Source organism: Fundulus heteroclitus, chromosome 24 (assembly GCF_011125445.2).
Source record: "Fundulus heteroclitus isolate FHET01 chromosome 24, MU-UCD_Fhet_4.1, whole genome shotgun sequence".
In the NCBI taxonomy this organism is placed as follows: Eukaryota; Metazoa; Chordata; class Actinopteri; order Cyprinodontiformes; family Fundulidae; genus Fundulus; species Fundulus heteroclitus.
In genome coordinates this window covers 23,936,013-23,956,609 of record NC_046384.1, presented here as the reverse complement: position 1 = coordinate 23,956,609, position 20,597 = coordinate 23,936,013, and the positions used below count along the sequence as shown (strand labels likewise).

General features: G+C 38.5%; 2 protein-coding genes across 2 annotated transcripts in view; one reads left to right on the top strand and one right to left on the bottom strand.

Annotated features, from left to right (window-relative positions):
- Positions 1-146: 146 nt before the first annotated feature.
- On the bottom strand, positions 147-5,945 carry pjvk (pejvakin). The gene is made up of 6 exons (XM_012869543.3): positions 5,569-5,945; positions 2,929-3,124; positions 2,515-2,656; positions 2,192-2,309; positions 1,455-1,598; positions 147-1,372 (listed from the first exon to the last, which is right to left on the bottom strand). The coding sequence occupies exons 1-6, from the start codon at positions 5,777-5,779 to the stop codon at positions 1,071-1,073; spliced, it is 1,113 nt and encodes a 370-aa protein (XP_012724997.1). The 5' UTR covers positions 5,780-5,945; the 3' UTR covers positions 147-1,070.
- Positions 5,946-9,001: 3,056 nt separating this feature from the next.
- Positions 9,002-20,597, top strand: part of col5a2b (collagen, type V, alpha 2b) — a 33,344-nt gene continuing 21,748 nt past the window's right edge. Inside the window, exon 1 of the mRNA XM_012869536.3 lies at positions 9,002-9,299. Coding sequence (XP_012724990.2) covers positions 9,206-9,299 — 94 coding nt within the window. The 5' untranslated portion in view covers positions 9,002-9,205. The remainder of the gene's footprint in view (positions 9,300-20,597) is intronic.

Genomic DNA, 20,597 nt, shown 5'->3' with positions numbered 1-20,597 from the left:
CAGACGACACTTCCGGATAGAACCGAGTCCAAATCCACCAGCGCCCCCTCTGGCCACAGAGAGACACAGCGGCAACTCAACATGAAGAAGCCCTTGATGCACCATTATGAAAGTTATGAAAGTAGTGCACAATTACGAATACGAAAGAAAGTGACGCTGCTTTTAATTTATTTTACACATATTAAAAGGGTGACATTTGTATCCCGCCCATTTACCACTAAATGAAACTGAGGTTAATTGCCTTCAGGTCACCTATGGTAAAAACAGTCAACATGTGTTTAATTTAAAGTCAATACAAAACAGATATTTACTCTTAAACAAAGCAATCAAATATATAATGGTGGCAGCCTCATACTGCGGGGATGCTTTTCTCCAACAGGGACAGTGAAGGGTCGTGTTGATGGGAAAATGGGTGGAGATAAATAAATACATAAAAACTATGTAAGAAATGTGGTCAGAGGTTGCAAGGCTTACTTTCACCTTCCAACCGGACAAAGACCTTAACACCATTACATTTGTCAGCAGTCAGCACTGCACCAATGTTTGAATCAAGACACCATGTTTTCAAATAGTGTCACACCAGTTTGAAACATTAAAACAATGAAGGAAAATACATTCACGGAAACAAGTTCAAATTCATTAAAGGATCACAGCAGTAAACAATAGGTTTTTGGAAAACACATTTGTAATACTCTTATCTTGGTTACACCAACATCAACATCCAAACCTTCAATTTAAATTGCACTTTAGAAGATCTGAGACTGATTTCAAAAGAGCATTTGTATGGAATATGTATTTATATATACACATAAAATCAATGACACAGTTGGAACCGAGCACCTCCAGTCTGTAATTTTTTCCTTGCCGGCCGTCCAATGCTGAATAATTCATCTTAGGGCAGCTACAGTACACAGGTGCCACACGTGTGGAAACAGGATGCTGCCAAAGCTAAACGGTAAGCGATATGCCAGCCAGGTGACACGGGATTACATTCAGAGATAGTTGGTTTCTTCTGAGGCAAAGGCGAGATGTGTCAAAGATGTTGGCCACAGTTCAATGGTTTGTCCTTTTCACCTTAGGCTTTTGTGCCAAAGGTCGAAACAGGGCACCACATGCAGTCGGACGTACTTCTGGCCCCCAGTGGAGCACTCCAGACACCCATAGACTGTTTCCCGCCGTTGGTTTCCCATACCGCATAGTGCGCAGGGACCCTTCTTGATGTTGTGTTTCAAGAGATTGACCCGTGTGTGGGAGCTTTCCCTCAGGTAGGACGTAGACACGTCAGTCATGCTGGCAGCCTTCTCGTAGTAGTCAGTCACGGTGTCGTCCATATAGGTATCAGAGTGGGTAAGCTCTTCGAACATACGGTCATCTAAACGGGAATAACAAAACAGGTCATGAGCAGAAAATGGGAGATGTTGAAATAAGTCACGTGGGTAAGGGTGGGATTGTACCTGCTCGGAAGGGGTTTCCATAGATGATCCCCGACAAGAAGCGGCGCAGTCGTCCCATTGAGAAATGTCCAATGAAGCCGCCCAGCTGCTCCCTCATCTGCTCCCTCTCAAACCCTCCATGTGACTCTGGAGCAACACAAATATCTGAAAAGGGAGAAGATGGAAATCTTATTGCCAGAGCATACTGTAGGCTTTTTGATTAAACTGTCATTAAAGTTTTCACTAATGCAATTCCATGACAATCTAAGTTCTAGTTTGGACATAGTTTGGTACACATACAGACAAGTCATGGGGATATAAATCATTTAATTTAACTAAGAGTTCTTGAAAGAGTTGGCTGAGGGTTGGAATGCATAGATTACAAAGTGGTCTGATTTTAGAACATTGGTACAGAGGCTTTCTCTCTAGGTGTACCAACTTGAAACTGTAACAATGGCAAATGGTTTCACTGTGGATCAAATTACGCTGAAATCAGACAATTTCCTCTGGGTCCTTACTGTGGTGCTTAAATGTTTGTGTCAGTCATTGGTAGTAATTGTTAAGACAAAAGAGGAGCGATGAATCATGTATCAACCCTCCAAACCATTCAGGTCTTCTGGTTTACCATATCCCCGGTATCAGAACCCAACATGGACAAGCAACATTTAGTTTTAGCGGTTAAACTCAAAGATAGAGCCCAGCTGAATGTGGCTTCGTGTTTGCTTGCCGCAGAGCAATGACACTAGGGATCCTCCTACCGAGCCGGCCGTCTAGCCGTACATACAGCTCGCAGATACTGAAGGCAATGGTGGTGTGAGCCGGAATCACAATGGCTTTATCTCGACCTTTGGGGTTTCTGCCATCGTCAATCTGAAACTGCAGCAGAACAGAAAATTGAGTGATTATCACTTAATAAATATATAAATATATAGTGTAGGGAAACAAAGAGAATTCTAGATGTGTTTAGACGAGAAAACCGTCCTATAAGGATATCTGGTTTATTGAATCCAAGGATGAATAATGTAAACATACAGATCCAGTCAAGGACAACAAAAATGCGTGCAGTGTGTCAGTTTTTTACCCTCATGGTTGTCCCTCTCATGCCAGCATGGACAGTCAGCGAGCACTGACGTGTTGTCCGGATGCTCTCTACAACCACACAGAGGACGGTACGTCCACTCTCCTTAGACTGACGAACCAAGCAGTGATCCAGGTCCACCTTCCTGGAAAGAAAACTACACATAAGGGCTATTTTTCTGTCTCGTATGAGTGCCAGTGTTAAGTAACATAATTAATTCACGTTTACAAGGAAACCCTCTTCTCAAATTCCCCGTGTCACCAAGAGGAGCTGTGAAGGTTCTATGGATACCAAGAGAAATTGTCTCTTTGAAATGTCCCATTTCAGAAAGGCATTTTTCTTTTCAAACAGATAATGACTTGATTCTAAAGAGAAAGGATCTTCTGAAGAACAGTTGCACACGGTTTCATAGAGTACCTGGAATTAAGTTCACGTAGTAAAGTGGGGACCTCCAGCTCGTGTTTGGTCACGATGCCGAAGGACGCTTTGACGGCCACAGAGTCCGACCCACTGACGTTGAAGCCCACATCGTTGATTATGTGATTACCCAAACGACCGTTGAGGGCTACATCAGATTTGTCCTCGTAGTTCAGGAGTTGATAAGAGGATACACCTAAAAAAAAAAAAAAACTTATGTTATTAGTGAGGCTTAGTGCTGATAATCCAAAAACATTGATACTGAAGTGCAAAACAAATCAGGAACAGCAACATTTGGCTAAAAATACCCAGAAATGACAATCTGTTCTGCTTGGCGCACTTCAGCCTATTCAATGTGTCATGATTTGGGTTTTGTTATTGCTTTTGAACTTTCGATTCACTCTCCACTCCTTGCTCCACCCTTCCCAGTCACCATCCCCTCTACCCAGTCACCACCACTCAGCACCTTAATCAGATCCACCTGCTCCCACTAATCATCTTCAAGTCATTCCACCTGTTGCCCTGCCTTTATATACCTGCCTCACTCATCCACTCCCTATTAGAACATCTTGTCTTGCCTCATGGCCTGAATGTGTTATACCCCAGAGTCTTCTTGTTGTCCTGCCTGTTTGATCCTTTGGCCCTCTTCTCGCCCTGTTCTTGATAGTTTGGTGTACTAGTGCATGTATGCACCGCCTGGTTAAGGTTTGTACTGGGGTTTCTGTTCTCGCTCTGCTCACACTGGGAACATGCATGCATCACCTGTTCAAGTCTACTTCTGTCAGCAACACCTGCCTGCACTGTCTGGTCAAGTCAGTCGTCGCCTGCATCACCTGCGGTCTCCTCTCCAATCCTGCCAGCCTGTCTTATTTGCCACCATTCACCTCTTTAAAAATAAACTTTTTAAAGCTACTCTGTGTTGGTTGAATATCGGGTTTGCCGCATACATGTGCATTACACCATGTGTGCCCTCCTAATTGGGGATTATACATAACGTGTTGCTCAGATAGCTAACGAGCTAATGAAACACCAGAAGAAGAAAACCTAAAATCTTAACAAACCAATTAACTGCTAACATAACTAGCTGCTGACTAAACACTGGACATTTCTTGTATAGGTTAGAAAGTTAATTACCAAACAAACCGGCAGAAGAAAAAAAGTTAGAATCTCATTAAATCGACTACTATCGTAAGTAGCCACTAATTGAAGATTGTTTACATGTTTCAGCTCCAAAAGCTAACAGGCTAACAAGCTAATAAGAATGGTTAGTAGTTACTGTAGATTGCATATCTCGCAGCTTAAAATTCTGACAACCAAAAACAAACAAAGACAGTAACTAGAAAACCTAAAATTTGACTAACAAAGGTAACCATATTAAGGACTGCGCATATAAAAAGCTAAAAATGGCTTAAAAAGCTTAGAATGCTTAGTGGTTAATGAACCAAACAAAAAAGGAGACTTGAAGTTTCTTTTAAGCATTCTTGTCTTACACATTTAATAAAAAAACTTGTTTACCAAATATATTAATAGGAAAAGAGTCCGCCCTGCGACAGACTGGCGACCTGTCCAGGGTGTACCCCGCCTCTCGCCCACTGACAGCTGGAGATAGACACCAGCACCCCTCGCGACCCCATGAGGGATAGACGTGATAGAAAATGGATGGATGGATGGAAAAGAGTCCAGACAAAAGAAAACAAACTGCCTACAGAAGCTTTTGTAGACTTTATGGTAAAAAGGCTAACTTATATGGCAATGGATGGTTCATTTTTTTATTAACATCAAGCATGTCTGGTGTAAAACTTATCCAAATCCTTTTTTTTTCTTTCTTTTTTTTTTTACTATGTACACTGCAAAAAGGGAACCAAAAGTAAATACAATTTTTCTTGAAATTAGTGTATTTTCCCTTGATTTAAGCAGGTAAATAACACTATTTGCCAATGGAATAATATTTTTTGCACTAAAAATAGGAACAATTCATCTCCATCATCTTATTTCAGGTGCAAGGTATCTATCTGATTTATCTTATTATAGGGGTAAATATACTGATTCCATTGGCAAATAAAGTTATTTAACTGCTCAAATCAAGGTAAAATACGCTCATTTCAAGAAAATGTTAATTACTTTTAGTTCTTTTCTGCAGTGTACAGCTGAAACAATGGGTCATAAAGCCACCACACAGAACAGATATGAAGAGGGCACTGCCTATTTGTCTAATGGATTTTAAAGAATAAAATATGTTGGTTTGTAGATCATCCTCCTTTCTTGACAAAAACGTTTCTTCTATAAGTTCTTTTTTACTTCTAAAGCTCGTGGATAATGTAAATTGGCTTCCCAACTTGCTATTAACAGTAACAAGTAATGGGACACATTTACTGTATCTATAAGTTATGGGAAACACAATATGCAAGTTTGCAGATTGAAGGCCCTCATGAAGAGGGACAAGCTGATGTCATGTACATTTAGAAAATATTTCATATTTTCACGACGGATTAAGCTGAATTTTTTTTTTATCTTAAAGGAACTTAAAACTGAAAGTTGACCAATATGGTTTTATCTTTTTTACACGTCAACCCTTAAAATAACTACTTAGAATAAGACCAAACTGTTTAGGCTATATATGTATTTAAGGCAAAACTTTACCTGCTGTAATCTCTTTTTCTCCAACAAGAATGTCTTTCAGTGAGAAAGCAGTTGAGGCGAACTTGTTCTTCTTCCAGAAATGCCTCTTCCTCTTCCTGGTTACCAGGCTGAGGGGCTGGTAGCGGTCAGCCTCGCTCAGGCTTGGGACCGGGATCAGTCTCCCGGTGTCCCCAACCTGTTTCACAAAGTTTTTAGTGGCTGCAGCAAACATTTCTAAAACTAATCTAAAAGTATTGAAAATAATCAAAATGATGGCACTGCTTTAATCCCGTTAGTTAGTCCTGCTTACTCAACAGTACTCTCTGACTAGAAAGGCTAATCCGGGTGTGTTCTTTCAGACTCGTGAAATGATAATTAATGCATGTGATGTGTAAGGTAATATGGGACAAGAAGCGTGTTACTCTCATAGACGCCTGTAGCCACGCAGCTTCTAGAAACACTTAAAGGAAAACACTTTGCCTCCCATTTTTTCTAAGAAAGGCTTCAATTAGGTGTCATTATAGTACATTTTAAGTAACGGCCTAATAAGAAACAGCCGCTACATGTTGAGCTGTGACTCAAACCATAGGCTTTCACTCAAAATGAGGGTTCCTGCATAATGTTCCTGTAAAAACTCCAAACTTTTCCTGGGTGCAAAATCATTGGTTTCAAGGCAGGAAGAAATGAGAGCCATAAGTGAGGTAAGAAGAAAAGAAGGAAGCAGGCAAGGTGGGAGACAGGGAGAAAGGGAGGACAAAGGGTAGGCAGGAATGAAGGAAGAAAGGACAAAAAGAAAAGACAAGAGAAAGAAGGATGTAAGATGGACAGAGGGTAGGAATGAAAAAAAAGACAGCAAAGAAACAAAGATAGGTTTAAAAGAAGGGAATACAGAAGGAAGAAATTAAGGGAGGAAGTGTAAAAGGTCAAATTAAAGGAAAGAAACAAAGAAGGGAAAAAAGAAAAGTTCAAGGAAGGATGTTTGGAAGGAAGAAAAGACACAAGGAAGGAAGGAGAATTGTATTTCAGTATTGTCTTTTCTTTCTATACTCATCCAGATCAGGAAAGACCTTATATCAAATTTCAGACTTTTCTTCAACAGCAACCATACACGAACCATGCAAGCCTTACTTAAGATTCCTTAAAATACAGTTTTGCCCTTCTGACATGGGTAGTGGCTATGGTTTAGTTTGGATAAAGTCCACCGTTTTTGACTCTAAGTCAGTAGGTATCATTTGCTTTTATGGTTACGCTGCCATGTACTCTAAACGTCCAGAAATAGCCCGCTGTGTTTGAAGTCTTCAAGCTGTCTTACCACATGAGCTGAGATCAGAATTAGCCATCTACATATGGTCATTTTCTCTTTTCGGTTAACATCTTGCAATCACTTAAAAAGTATAATTTATGATATATATATATATATATATATATATATATATATATATATATTTTTTTTTTTTTTTTTTTTTTTTATTTATTTATTTATTTTTTCAATCACCCTTCTGATTACTTTTTTGTACTTAGCTGAAAAGGGTATGTTTAGGCCCGATTAAACTGACAAATGCCGACTTCAGGAAATAGTGAAAAGATGAGCTTTTATCCGACACAGTGACTGTCTTCCCATCCCCCTTCCGTGGTGAATCTCCTGTTTCTGTAATGAGAAATCAACCTGTTCTCAGAGCATTTAAAGGCTTCCTCGTTTGTCTATAAAGGAAAGGAGCTACTTTGACCTCCCATATTAAGACAGATGTTACATTTAAAACAATTTCCTAACCCCAGTGAAGCTAGAATTCCCCAGAAAAGGAACAATGTAATTTGTTGAAGAAATGCTGATGGACGAGTCCTGCTGTTTGTTTTGTTGCCTTCCTCTGGGACATTACTGACGGCCTGGTTGATGTTCCGACTTGGCGCAGCTTTGCCCTGGAAAACACATTAATGGATGCTGCAAACACGCTGTAAACCACTCAAGTCATAGTGTACAGATGTAGGTCAGTAGATACATTCTTACAAGTTCATAACCATATTACAACAGGTAACTCAGTCTTAAATATTTAGGAGTCAAACACATTAAAAATATATTTTACATGAGGTGAAACAGGCATAGGATGTTTTTTTGGAGAACGTTGACATGGTAATAAAATTATGACCATATTTGCTTTTCACCTGAAAACCATTCCTTGTGTTTAGGAAACTGCAGTGTGTATAGGAAGGAAGTCTGGGGCTTCTCCAGGTACTCTAGACAGGAACCTTTAATGGGATGGAAGGTGGTGAAGAAATTAAAGTTGCTTTAGAAATTGTGGACTCTTGATGTGAATTGTAATTAGGATGAAAGCTGGAAGAAAACCAGAGAAAGTGTGGGGTTTCTCAAGGTACTAACCCTTGAATTAGGAACTGGTAGGAAGGTGGAGGGTAAATTAGAGTACCATGAGGAAGTGTCTGGTTTCTCCAAGTAGCCTACTCCAGATGGCGAGGAGTGGAAACAGGAAGGAAGAACGCATACAAACCAGAGTAACCAAAAAAAAAAAACAGGACTTTCTCCCAGTACTCTGGATGGGAACTGAAATTGGTATGAATGCAGAGAAGAAGCCAGAGAAAGTGGGGGGTTTCTTTGGGTACTCTAGACAGTAAGGGAAAGGATAGAATTTGGAGTATCCGGAGAGCTTGTGGCCTTTGCCCAGGTGCTTTTGACATGTTTTGAGACCTGGAAGCAAAGACAGAATTGCTGAATTTCTTTAGGTACTTCAGACAAAAGGTGAAGCTGGAAGGAAGTTATAGCAGGAAGCTGAATCACTGGAGGATTGTGAGCTTTCTGCGGGTACTCTAGACAAGAACTGATAACAGAAGGAAAGAGATACAAAGAGTACCTGGTGAAACCTGAGGGTTTTCACAGAAAAAGAGACCAGAGTACCCAGACAAAATTATGGGCTCATGTGTACACAGGGAATGTAAATGTGGACCTTCTGAGAACTCAAATGTACTCCTGCAAGCAGAATATACCAGCTACCAAGAGCCAAGTCCATAAGAGTATCTATCCTCTAAAGGCTCGTCTCTGTTTGAAGCAAGGCCGCTGTGAGGAACTAGAACATTCGTTCAAGCAGTAAAACCAAAATAGCTGAATCATCCAAGAACTCAAGATGCCAAACAATGACGAATCATCTTCGTCTAGAATTGGTCCTTTCCATTAAAGTGATTTATTGCCACACGTGAAAGATGGCGTCCACATTTAAAAGGAACGACAGCCTTTAAAAGTTCTCTAGTCCAGCTTTGAGGTATTTCCTTTGCTAGAGGCACCCTCCATCCCTTCTCTCAATCAGAACAGATTTCATGCAGCCTTTAATTAGGGCCACCTTTCAAGGCATTCGCAGGAGCCTGAAGAGGAGGTCGGCCTTGAACTAAAAGCAGAAAATGATGAGAGAGCAGACGAGTGGGAGGGTGGAAGGTTGAGAGAGAGTGGCAGGGAGGTCTTGGTGAGGGGGGCTGAAGCAGGAGCTTGTTTCAGTTTGCTGTAATCGCTCATCCAGGAGCCTGTTGCACTCAGGGACATTTGGATTTCCTTTTTTTTTTAGCCTGGATGTTGTAGCTTGGGGTTGGGCTTTCCTGGACTTCCTCGTCTGCTGTGCAGCAACTGTTTTTGAGGACGCTGCATGTCTGATATACAGACATGGGCACCTCAATTTGTTCTAGGATTACAATATGCTTGGCCCTCACCTTGGCTCAGGTGATTGCTGTGACCTGTCAAGAAGACACAAAGAACGGTGAGTGACAGCTGTCCAAATATGTAGGTAATGGCTAAGATTCAATTCATGGAAAGTTTTACTTCTTTTGTGGAAATTTGTTTTGATATGAATATTTATATAAACATGTTAGGTTTATATCCAGTCAAATGTTTTTTTTTACCCCTTTTGGTTGCTTTCTGGATATTTTGTTCAATTTGTTGTCAACATGATAAGCTTTTGTTTAAAAGAATATGTTCTCCTCTTCTTACAAACTGCACCTTAGTCTGAAATGAAAGGGTTCTGAAAAGCATTTCTGCCTTCAGACATATGAGAGGTACCACAAGTTGTCACCAGAGTGACTTGGTTGACTTTAAATAGGGAGAATTTAGGACTTTATAACACACCTAGAAGTCACTGGCTGATAAGTTATTCATATGGAAAACAATCGTTCAAAAAAAAAGACATTTATATTAGGATTTGACACTGAAGTGTTACAGATGCTTTTTTGAATCAAAAGTAACACAAAGTCTCAAGTTCCAGGCGACTTTATCAGTTCCTAACACACTTCAGCCCAGACTGTGCTGCTGAGTCTAAAAAAAGTCATTTTCCCTCTTAATGCTTGAGCTGACTCTAAAGAGTGGAGCAGGGTTGACTGGTCTATTTCAGTCCAGAGCCGAGGCTGAATGAAGGGGTTGGCGAGGCCACGGTTATAATGATGTGGCCTCGTGGATGGGATGGACAAAAGCAGGCCACTAATTTTGGTCAGACTCTGGGCCAAAGGCAGACAAGACACACCCAACGTGAGAAGATGCTGGATATGAAATATGCCTCTGCTTTTATCAAGCTTCACCTCCAGTGAAGCGCTCCTGCTGAGAAGGAAAAGTAATACAAGCAAACATTTCTGAATGTGTGCACCAGATGTTTGTAGGTATGAATCCTGTGCAGCAGTGCGTAATCACTACTACACAGTGATTATGCACTGTCTAGTTCTTTAAGGTGGACCTACTTTTTAGCTGAAAGAGAGTAAAAGGACAAGTTTTTGGTATTTTTTAAGAAAAGCTAACAAGCTACCAGTGCATTTTCAATTGTCCTGGGGTTTTCCATTTTGTCCCAGTGCTCTCAGTCTAGCTTCTGTGCTAAACTAGCTACAGAAAGAGTTACTAAGTGATTTCCTAAGGTGCGTTCACACCGAAGGCATACAAGGTGAATGGAGCAAAAAAAAGATAAATTTCTTTTGAACGCTGATGGATTTACTGACTGAAGACAGATGGACAGACGCCCTGGTCCAGTGGGGATAGACTGTCTATTGTTGGTGTGCTGGAGGGTGATCGCTCCCTTGAGGCTGGACATCAGGTCCTCATACTGAATTTTTCAATTTAATTCAATTCAATTGTATTTATATAGCGCCGATTAACATATGTCATCTCAAGGCCCTTTACAAACTCAATACATGGTTTTAGGAAGATGGAAGTACCGCTGGAAGGACCATCATCCAGGTGCCTGGAACAGGTGGTGGTACTCGCCAAAATGGGTGCGTCTCTGGTGGACCCAAGGATGCTGCTGCTGCTTTTCAGCTTTCCACATCACATACAGCACTGTGAAAATGTTGAACCTTTCTAGCAACATCTAATGTGCCAAATTTAGTTTAATGTATATGTCTAACGAATTCAGGAGGGCACAGAAAAAACCCAGTACAACATCCAAAGCAGTGGTCCTCATTTTCGGTCCTTAAGGGCTGGTGTCCTGCAACTTTATTTATTACTGTGCTTCAACACACCTGAGCCAAATAATCAGGCCATCAGCAGGACTCTGGAGAACCTGACCAAATGCTCAGGAGGTACAGTAATTTAGCCATTTGATTCAGGTGTGTTGGATCAGGGACACATCTCAAAGTTCCAGGACACTGGACCTCGAGGACCGGAACTGTGGACCACTGATCTTAAGCTTTGTTAGTCTCACTTTTCTCCATTAAGGTCAGAGTTTAACATTCAATAGTAAGAAAGACACAGAGGAGAATGTAATCTATGGTGGAATCCCAAGGCCAAAAAGGAACACCAAGTTCGTTCTACATTTTCTAAAAAAAGAAAAAAACATCTTGATGATCTCCCAAGACTTTCAGGAAAAAACTCTGTGGACAGAAGAGACAAAAGTGTACTTGTTACGTCTGGTGAAAAAACTGGAACTACGTTTCAGAAAAAGAGCATCATACCTACAGCCAAACAGGGTAGTGGGAGGATAAAGTTCCAGAGGATCTTTGCTTCTTCAGGACCTCAATTAGTGTGATTTCTGGTTAATTACGCTAATTTATTATCAACAGGACGCCTTTTTTTACATGAGACAAAATGGCAAAAATATTAGTCAAAGGCTTTAAAAGTTAATAGTCCATGATGAAATACAAGGAAGTAGAAGATTATGCTGGCGATTTAATCTTTAAATATCTAATCCTTTATATGCTGGCTCAGTGTTGTCAAGCTAAATTAGAGCAGTAGGGGTGGAAAGTTGTAATGACGTGCGAAAAGACGTATACCATGGGCATGGTAATGAGCTTAAGCTTTAAAATAAAACTATAATTATATGCAAATAGAGTACAGGCTCATAAAAAAAGAAGGAAAGTATTTGATATATCTCTGCTGAAAAATCTGCTAACCTTCATGGTAATAAGCTCAGTTTCCTCTATGGATGTTAGTAACTGCTGCAAAAAGAAAAAAACCTTTGCCGCAAAAATACATTCAGCATAAACCTGTGGCTCTTTCAAATTTCCTTTGGATCTTAAGCAGGTTTCAACGCAGGAGGTTCCTACGGGTGTGTCATCTCATTCCTCTCCCAAATAAAGTCAAACCACAAGTTCTACCCAACATATAATACAGTCTCTGTGGTTTTCTCCAAAATAACTGCAGCTGCTGAAAGCCCTCGTCTTTGTTGGGGAGAGGCTCCACCACATAATTAGTGCTTAGCGACGTCACAAGAATGAATGGATTCAAATGCACTCATAAAGCCCACAGCATCAGCAGGTGGCAAGATTGCACTTTTCTTTATTCAGATTTCTATCTGCATTTTTCCCTAATGTTCAAATCGATTTGATGAGGGTAAATCAAGTTTGTAGTATTTTTAAACCTAAGCACAGTGAAAACTTTCCAAATGGTTCCAGGATGAAACATCAATGGTTAGACAAGCTTTTTTTCCTTTTTGATTTTGTTGTTGCTGAAAGAAACATAAACATATTTTTTTTCTCTTGTTGTTGTTGTCCCAGTTTGGTGTTTGAGGAGAACCAAAAATCCTCAGAAATTAGCAATCTTACAGTTTCAAACGTATATTTTTGTCGCTGAGCTGTTTTTGTGTTGTTTACGTGCCACTGACACTGCAGTTATGATAAGATACTATTTAAATACACACATTATTTTCAACCTGTTGGACTTGGGTTTTTTTAACGTCTTATTGGTAAATTGTAAGTTTTAAAACAGGATTTGATTTTATTAATAAAAAAATAATATTATTAGTATTTTTCTTTATTTCATTACTAAATGTTCAACAATAAAGTAAACTAGCTTTATTTTATAGAAAAAAAGTAGTCTGTTTTCATTAGAAAATGGCCCAGTAAATCTTTGTAAGTCCAAAATAAAAAGGAGTCCCACAGGTTTATTAACAGACGGGCATCCTTACATTCTGTGTGTTTTCTGTTCTAGTCTAGACATTTTCTTGTCAGCATCATGAACAGGATATGCTTTACTTTTCTTTGAAAACTCTTGCTGAATTTCATTAAATTTGTTGTATGGGGTCCAAGTCTGCTGTGGTATCAACGTCGCTGATTGTCTGTGGTCCTATTTAATTATGCATTAAAATCAAAGAAAATCACTAAACGATATCACTTTGTGTCGTAACTCAGATTTTCCATTTTGAGAAGATTTCGATTTTTCAATGAAAACCTCACCGTAACATTAAAAAAATGTTACGGTGTAAATGTTATCTGAGCCAAGTCTGAGGCCACATACAATTACTCCAAGGGGTCCAAATAGACCCCTGGGCTGTCTTTGACACCACCGGGTTAATCTTTAGCAACCATTTTATACAGACTGCTGGCAAAATATGATACCATCTCTGGTTTCCAAAATCAAAATAATCAAAGACAATACATTGTAAAAGTGAACCGTTGTCATAGTCTATGTTTAATATTAAATTGTAATATAATGTAACATCAAAACAATAATTCATCTTTTTTGATGGAGATGGAAAGGCTAAATGTGCTAAAACTAAACGGTTAGCATATGCTTCAAGTAAAATGCTAACCAAACGTTACACCGGTGTTCTGTTTGTGTGGTATACCCTGTCAGAATAACCCACCAGTACTTGATTTCTCCATCTGTCAGTGTAGACTATTTAAGCAGTGGCATGCTGATGGTGCTTGTTAAAAAATACAGTTCATGAAGGGGAGTGCTGTTTTGGCAGATTTTGACATGTTTAATCTTGATCAGTTTGAGGGAAGGTGCTAAATGCTAATAACTCAAGCAGACACCAGAGTGAACAATTTAACATGACATTAAATTAATTTATGACTCCACTTGCTAAAACAGTTACAGAAAACTTCAGTGTACGTTTCTTACAAAGCAAGCAATTAAGTAATGTGTAATTAATACACAATATAACACATATAAAGCGTTTGTAGTCAGAGGTATGCTGACATGATGAATGGAATTTAAGCCATGTGCATTTATGCAGCTTTCATATGCACATTAACCGAGGTATCCATTGGGTTTTGTTGAAGCCGTCTTGCTTCTCCGGGTTCGTTGATTCGTTGTGCAGGACTTAAAACAAAAACTCAGCCCGGACACAGTATTCAGTTTCACCTTCGCAAAGGGAGAGCAGGTGCACCTGCCGCATCTGTGGGCCGCGACTCTAACTCTGACTCTCCCCCCATTCAGGCTCGTTTTATTAATTTTAAAGGATGATTTCACAGAGTCACACAAGCAAATGACGTACACAGTATCAGTTTCTACTCCCTAACAGCTACCTTTACCTGCTATGGATTTGTTTTTCTCTTCCGTTGAAACCTTCTCTTCTGCTAATTGCTGACCTGGCCTTGAGACTCTCTCTTCTGCTACCTTGCTCAACAACAGTGCATTTTACCCTAATCTATTTACATTCTATTCCTCTGACCAATCGTGCGCAGCCTTGAAGCATATAAAAGCATAAAAAAGCATTTAAAAGTATATTGAACCTTCATAAAAGTGTATAAAAACAGATTAAAGTTAATACATTCCATCACGACACTGGTACTTTATTCCAGATGTTAGATTGGAGTTTGTTGTGCAAATAGTTAACACGCTACCAGTTAACAGTGAAAGTAAACTGTTGGCATATGTTTTATGTTACATGCTAATTAGTGATAGAAATTACTCTTGAAGAGATTATGACACACTTTGCTTAATGATAGAAGTCCATCCAACCATCCATTGTGGAGTCCTGGGTGGGTGGGTGTGTGGGGTGGACGTTAGGTCTTAATAGAAGTATAATTGTTAACTACATGCTAACTGTTAGCATACCTTTTATGGTAAATATTACATGGATGGAAAGACTTATTTTAAAGAGATGATGGCAAACTTTCCATAACTGAGAAATTATCACTGCATAAAATAACCCAGAGACAAACAAAATGGTGTGCTCCTCCTATAAATGACTAGGAATGCTGATGGTTAAATCCATGCTAATGACTAAGGGTATGTTCTATGCTAAATGTCAAATGGTGACAGAGATTGCTCTTGAAGGCATAATTGCACAGTTGCCTACAGACAGGTTTATAGACCACTTTACAGTCAAAGGCTGTTGGCTTCAGCCACAGTCTAGTCAAGTAAGATTAAAGGACTCAGCAGATGAGCAGCAACTTGACTCAAAGTGTCTGTCAAAAAAGACGATGTTACAATTTATGTCTTTTTTATTGCTTCTTCTTAAATTACAGTAGTCAAAGGTATCTTATTTCGAAAGCAACAGTTACAAAAATGCTACACTGCAAAAGTATACACACCTGTTAAACTGTTAAACATTTGTCACGTTAAAGTCATAATTTATTTCATATTTGATGGGAGCACAGAGATTATTTTATGAAAACATAAAAAGAAATAAAGAAGTAGGGTAGGCATTTTTCTGACCAATTTACTCTGAGACCCTTAAATCATCCAGTGTAATTAAATGTTTTAAGAACTCAGGTAACTTGTAAATAATGCCCAGCTCTGTGTAAATTATTTCATCCTCCATTCAGTTGTTTAGTCAAAGTATGAGAGTCTTGTTAGATACACAAATAAACACCCAGCATTATGAGGACCACAGAGTATACCAGACATGTCAGGCAAGCCAAAAGTTAGGCAGAAGAAACAACAAAAATGTGGAAGTAGGCTGTCTGAACCTGAACTGTCAGACCAGAAAATCTGACTTTTTTCATGCAAATTACTTTTTGAAGAGTAAAATACTGCACATCATCCTTGACTCATTAAATCTACAGTGATGCCATGGTGGGCAACATAATACTGTGGGGAGGATTTTCTTCACCATCATTTGTTTTTCAAAAGAAGAATGGGGAAAACATGGAGAAATGCCCCATAAGTGGGAAAGATGGTTCTATAGAGTACAATCGTGCACCCCACTTCTAATACTTTAATCTGTAAAAACCTGTGGAAACCATTTATCATCTTCCTTACACTTTTATATTGCTGCAGGTTATGAATATATGGATTAAGATGATGGTGCTACTGTTTATAATATGTCATGCTTTTAAAACATATAAATTGTGTCTAGTTTTTCTACCCCCCCAACCCACCTACACACACACACACATTTGTATGAGGGTAACTATTTAAAAGACAAATGATAATTCCAGTTATATTTCCATATGCAGCTGGTGTCTGCAGCTGGTTCTAACATACAGTTGATGCAACCTAGTGGCCAAACCGAGAAACTGCAGTCACTTGTTCGCTCAAGATACAAACTCAAAGCCAGATATTTGGTTGTGTTACCTAGCATAAATACAGCGAGTTGATAGATTTCAATCCAATTGAACATCCAGCAAGTAATTTAATTATATGCATAAATACTGCTTTGTAAGACTGAACATTTTCAACATTTCATCATTTCTGGCCTGAGACCCTTACAGAAGAATGTGTTAATATGTTGAACGCTGCTGTGCTTGACTCAGACAGCTGTATGGAAAATGGAAATGTCTACTCCAACAATGATATATGGAAGCCAGAGCTGTGTCGAACCTGTGTGTGCGACAGTGGGCTTGTAGTGTGTGAGGACGATGTGTGTGAGGAGCTCAGGGACTGCCAGATGTTGGTGTTTCCAAAGGGGGAGTGTTGCCCCCTGTGCTCCAACACAGCACTGACACACACAACAAACTCTGGAGCAGGTAAACTGAACAGACGGACACCGTCCCTTCATTACGGGGATTTATCAGCACCTTCAGGCCCTTTTCAGTTATTACCATGCATCATTATAAGACTATCAGTACAGGTTGGAGGTGATGAATATGTGGCTATCAATGGTAAAAAAAAAAAAAAGGGTTATGGTAAAATGCAAGAAAATAATAAATACTGAAAAACAGTTGATGTTTAAGTTTGTTATATCTACATTTGCAATTTGACCATCATGTTTCTAACAACAAAAACAATTATAGAAACATTATCATTGTAAGTTATATGAAAACAAAATTACTATAAGGTTGAAAGCGTTCATATTAGCGTTCTTAATAGTTATTAAGATATTAAGAGTCTAACTCTCAGATGATTACTTTCTTATGAAAGTAATCATCTCAGATAAAAGGAGCAACTGCTCAGTTCTAAAGTTCAGTCAGAAAACACAATGTATTGTATTAATTATTGTAAAGGGAATAAATTGAATAATTAAATAACTGATAATTCTTGCCTGTTTATTTGCATCAGTATTTATGTTGTACATTCCATGTTTCCATTTCCGTGTGTATTTTTGATCTATGATATAATTTAAAAGTTTTCCTTCTTTTTATGGCAATTATTTAAAGCTTATTTGGGAAAATTTTAACTTAATCTGCAGATGAAATAAATTTACTAATAATATAAGGCTGATCTGATTTGTGGTAACCAGTGGAAAAGTTGAGTTGTGGACATAATTTAAACTGAATCATAGTCGCTACACCAAGGCAGATAAATCCTCCCTGTACATTAACAAAATTTGCTCCTATAGTTTTCATTAACTAAAAGAGTACTAATAACTTTGAATTGATAATGTTATAGCTTAATAACTGCCCAAATTACTCTGATTAATCAAATTGTGTAGACTTGCAGAAAGGTCTGCTAACAACAGTATCACATCATCAGCATACATAGATATTCTGTGTTCCCTGCTTAGGTAGGCCAGTCAAGTCCTGACGGCAAAAGAGCTATTAGATGGTCCTAGACGCAGGTTTCAGCATTGTGTTGCTTCATGATCTAGAAAGCGTACATATAACAATACACATTTGTCGAATAAGTAGGTTCATGCCAAAAGCTTTGGAATCAAATCTCCGAAATGTTACCAAATCCATAGAAAACATGCAGTGTGGGAAAGTATGGAAATTCATAATCAAAATGTGTTGACTGTATACTCTCAAATCATATCCAGAAATCATGTAATGATGCATTGTGCACACTGAAAGGGCGTCATCTGCAGCACTCATCTGGTTGGTGTTTTGTCTTATAAAGAGACCTGCACAGAAAATGGCACAACCTACTCAAACAATCAAATATGGGGCCCAGAGCCATGTCGGGTCTGTGTTTGCGACTCAGGAATTGTGGTGTGTGAGGAATTGGTGTGTGAAGAGCTAAGGGACTGCGAGACAACTGAGGTCCCCGAAGGCGAGTGTTGCCACGTGTGCTCAGCCACCAAACCAAACGCTTCTTTCTTGGACGATAAAACTGGTAATAAATATTACAAACTTATGCTGAGATAAGCCGGTTAAAATGTTCTGTTCCACAAATACTCAGGATGCCCAATGATTCTATGTAAATTACTGATGATTTATGATTCTTCCTGAATTTAATTTTATATTCAACTATAAATCTCTAAATCCATGTGCCATATTTTATTCATATATTTTTATGTTAAACATACATGTTCTCTGTTTAAATGTATCTTTAATGTGTGATCAAAGCTATCATACATTACACTAATGTTAATTTCAGTTAATTAACACAAGTTACGCTGTTTACAACATAACTTGTCTGTAACTGTTTTGGCAGTTATTTGTTAATTGCCTAAATCCTATGTTTCAATATTTTTCCTTAGCATGAGCAGACCAAATTATTAAGTAAATACATTTTAATAACCCTGAAATTGTTTTGTATGTACTTCCCATTACCATACAAACCCTTAAACCTAATTTCGGCCTAGTCTCAGTATTGTTTTTTAACACTATTTTTTCCTTTTTAGGTAAAATGGCTCTCCAAAGAATACCAGTCCCCAAACTTTGATATAAACAAAGACAGGCTGGTGGATTTTCTTAGTAATGTTTTCTGGCTAAACACACATTCTCCTATTCATCATATATGGTACTTTTTAATGTACCTATAAAATTGCTATTAAGGGAATTTGAGTAGCTAAAATCATATATTTTCCTATATAAACTGCTTCTCTTAAATTTATTAAATCCTCAATATTATTCCATGTTATTTATATTTTTTTCTAAGTTATGTAAAAATTTGAAATAATCAATGTCGATAAACCAAACCAACAACTTTTTGTTTGGTAAGAAGAGGCACTTCAATCATACATAAGTCTTACCAAGTTAGTTTAAAAGGGAACTTTGAAGTTTATTTTTTTAGGCATTTATCATACTGTAAATCCTCCAAAACATAAACCATTATTTTTTTATGTCACTCTTTTGTTTTTTGGATAAGGTCGGTGAATTGTGTTTTTTTTTTCTGAACCAACCAAATATTTTCATTTTTGGTGGCTAGCCCCAATATTGTTCTTTATTTTGTTTTAGAGGCAGAAACAATATCTTTTCCAGAAACCTCAACAATAAAGGACAATTCTTGCATTGTTTTAAAGTTAAAATGTTTAATCAACCTAAACTATTTTTTTATTTGATATTTTTGATAATCTTAGTACTGTTTTTGAACTAAACTAACATCTCAAATAATCCAGTTTAATTAACCTAACCAAGCCAATTTGAGTGACCTTAGAATAGAGTTCTGCGTAGTACAATCACCTGTTTTTCTAAACATAACCCAAATGGTTTTTGGCTCACCACAGTGTCGTTGTCAACTTAAATAGAACTAAGCGAATCATCTACTCACCTAAACCTAACTAAGTCATTGTGGGGAATAACCATATCAATGTTATCTTGCATTTGTCTAACTATAAGCAATTATTTAAAGTAATCCTAACATTATTTTCCAGTTACTGTGGAATGGTCCAATCAACATTTTTCCTAAACCTAATCAAGGATGTTTTCAAGGTAGCGTAAGCTACAAGTTTACATTTAACTTTATTTTAATTTGTTTTTGTCGCCAACCCTTATGTCGTCTGACCCAAGTACAATATTTCCTAAACATGACAAATACTTTTTCATACTCATGCAGTTCAAGCTAAAGATGTACATTTTCCTAAATCGATTATATTGTTGTAACCCCAATTTTTTAAAATGTCATATCAGCTGCCCAAATGGTAAATTTCTAATTAACCTAATTCAGTTGTGTCATGACCTACCTTGATGGTGTTATTTAGGTATTCTAACCTCAGTGCATTTTTTTGATTTTCATTCTATCAATTTATGACTAAATGTTTCGTATATGGTGAGCTTTCCAAAGCATGGATTTTCCTAACTGTATAGTTTCCAAAACGTAACCAAGAAACTGGGCATTTTGAATCATCAAACCATGGTGCTAATTTCATCATTATTGTTATCATATGACTCAGAACAGCTTTCCATACTGATGTCATCTGGTGTTCTTCCTCACAAAGTTTTCTGCACAGTGGACGGCAAAGCCTACCCCAACAATCAGATATGGAACCCAGAGCCTTGTCGGGCCTGTTTATGTGATAAGGGGACGGTGTTGTGTGAGGACATGGTTTGTGAGGATGTAGGGGACTGCCAGACCCCAGAGATCCCAGAGGGTGAATGCTGCCCTGTGTGCTCGACTGCAAAGCAGCAGCAGCCCTACGCAGAAACGGGTAAACTGCGACGTGCCCTGCAGATCTATACGTGGTTGTTCCCATCAACTTCTGCAATGCCACGTTTGTGTATTCAGCAGTTGGTGGTGCTCTTCTTCTTTGTCTTAGCCTGAAGACCACCTCTTCAGGCCTCGTCTTGCACATCACTGTGGATTGTTGCTT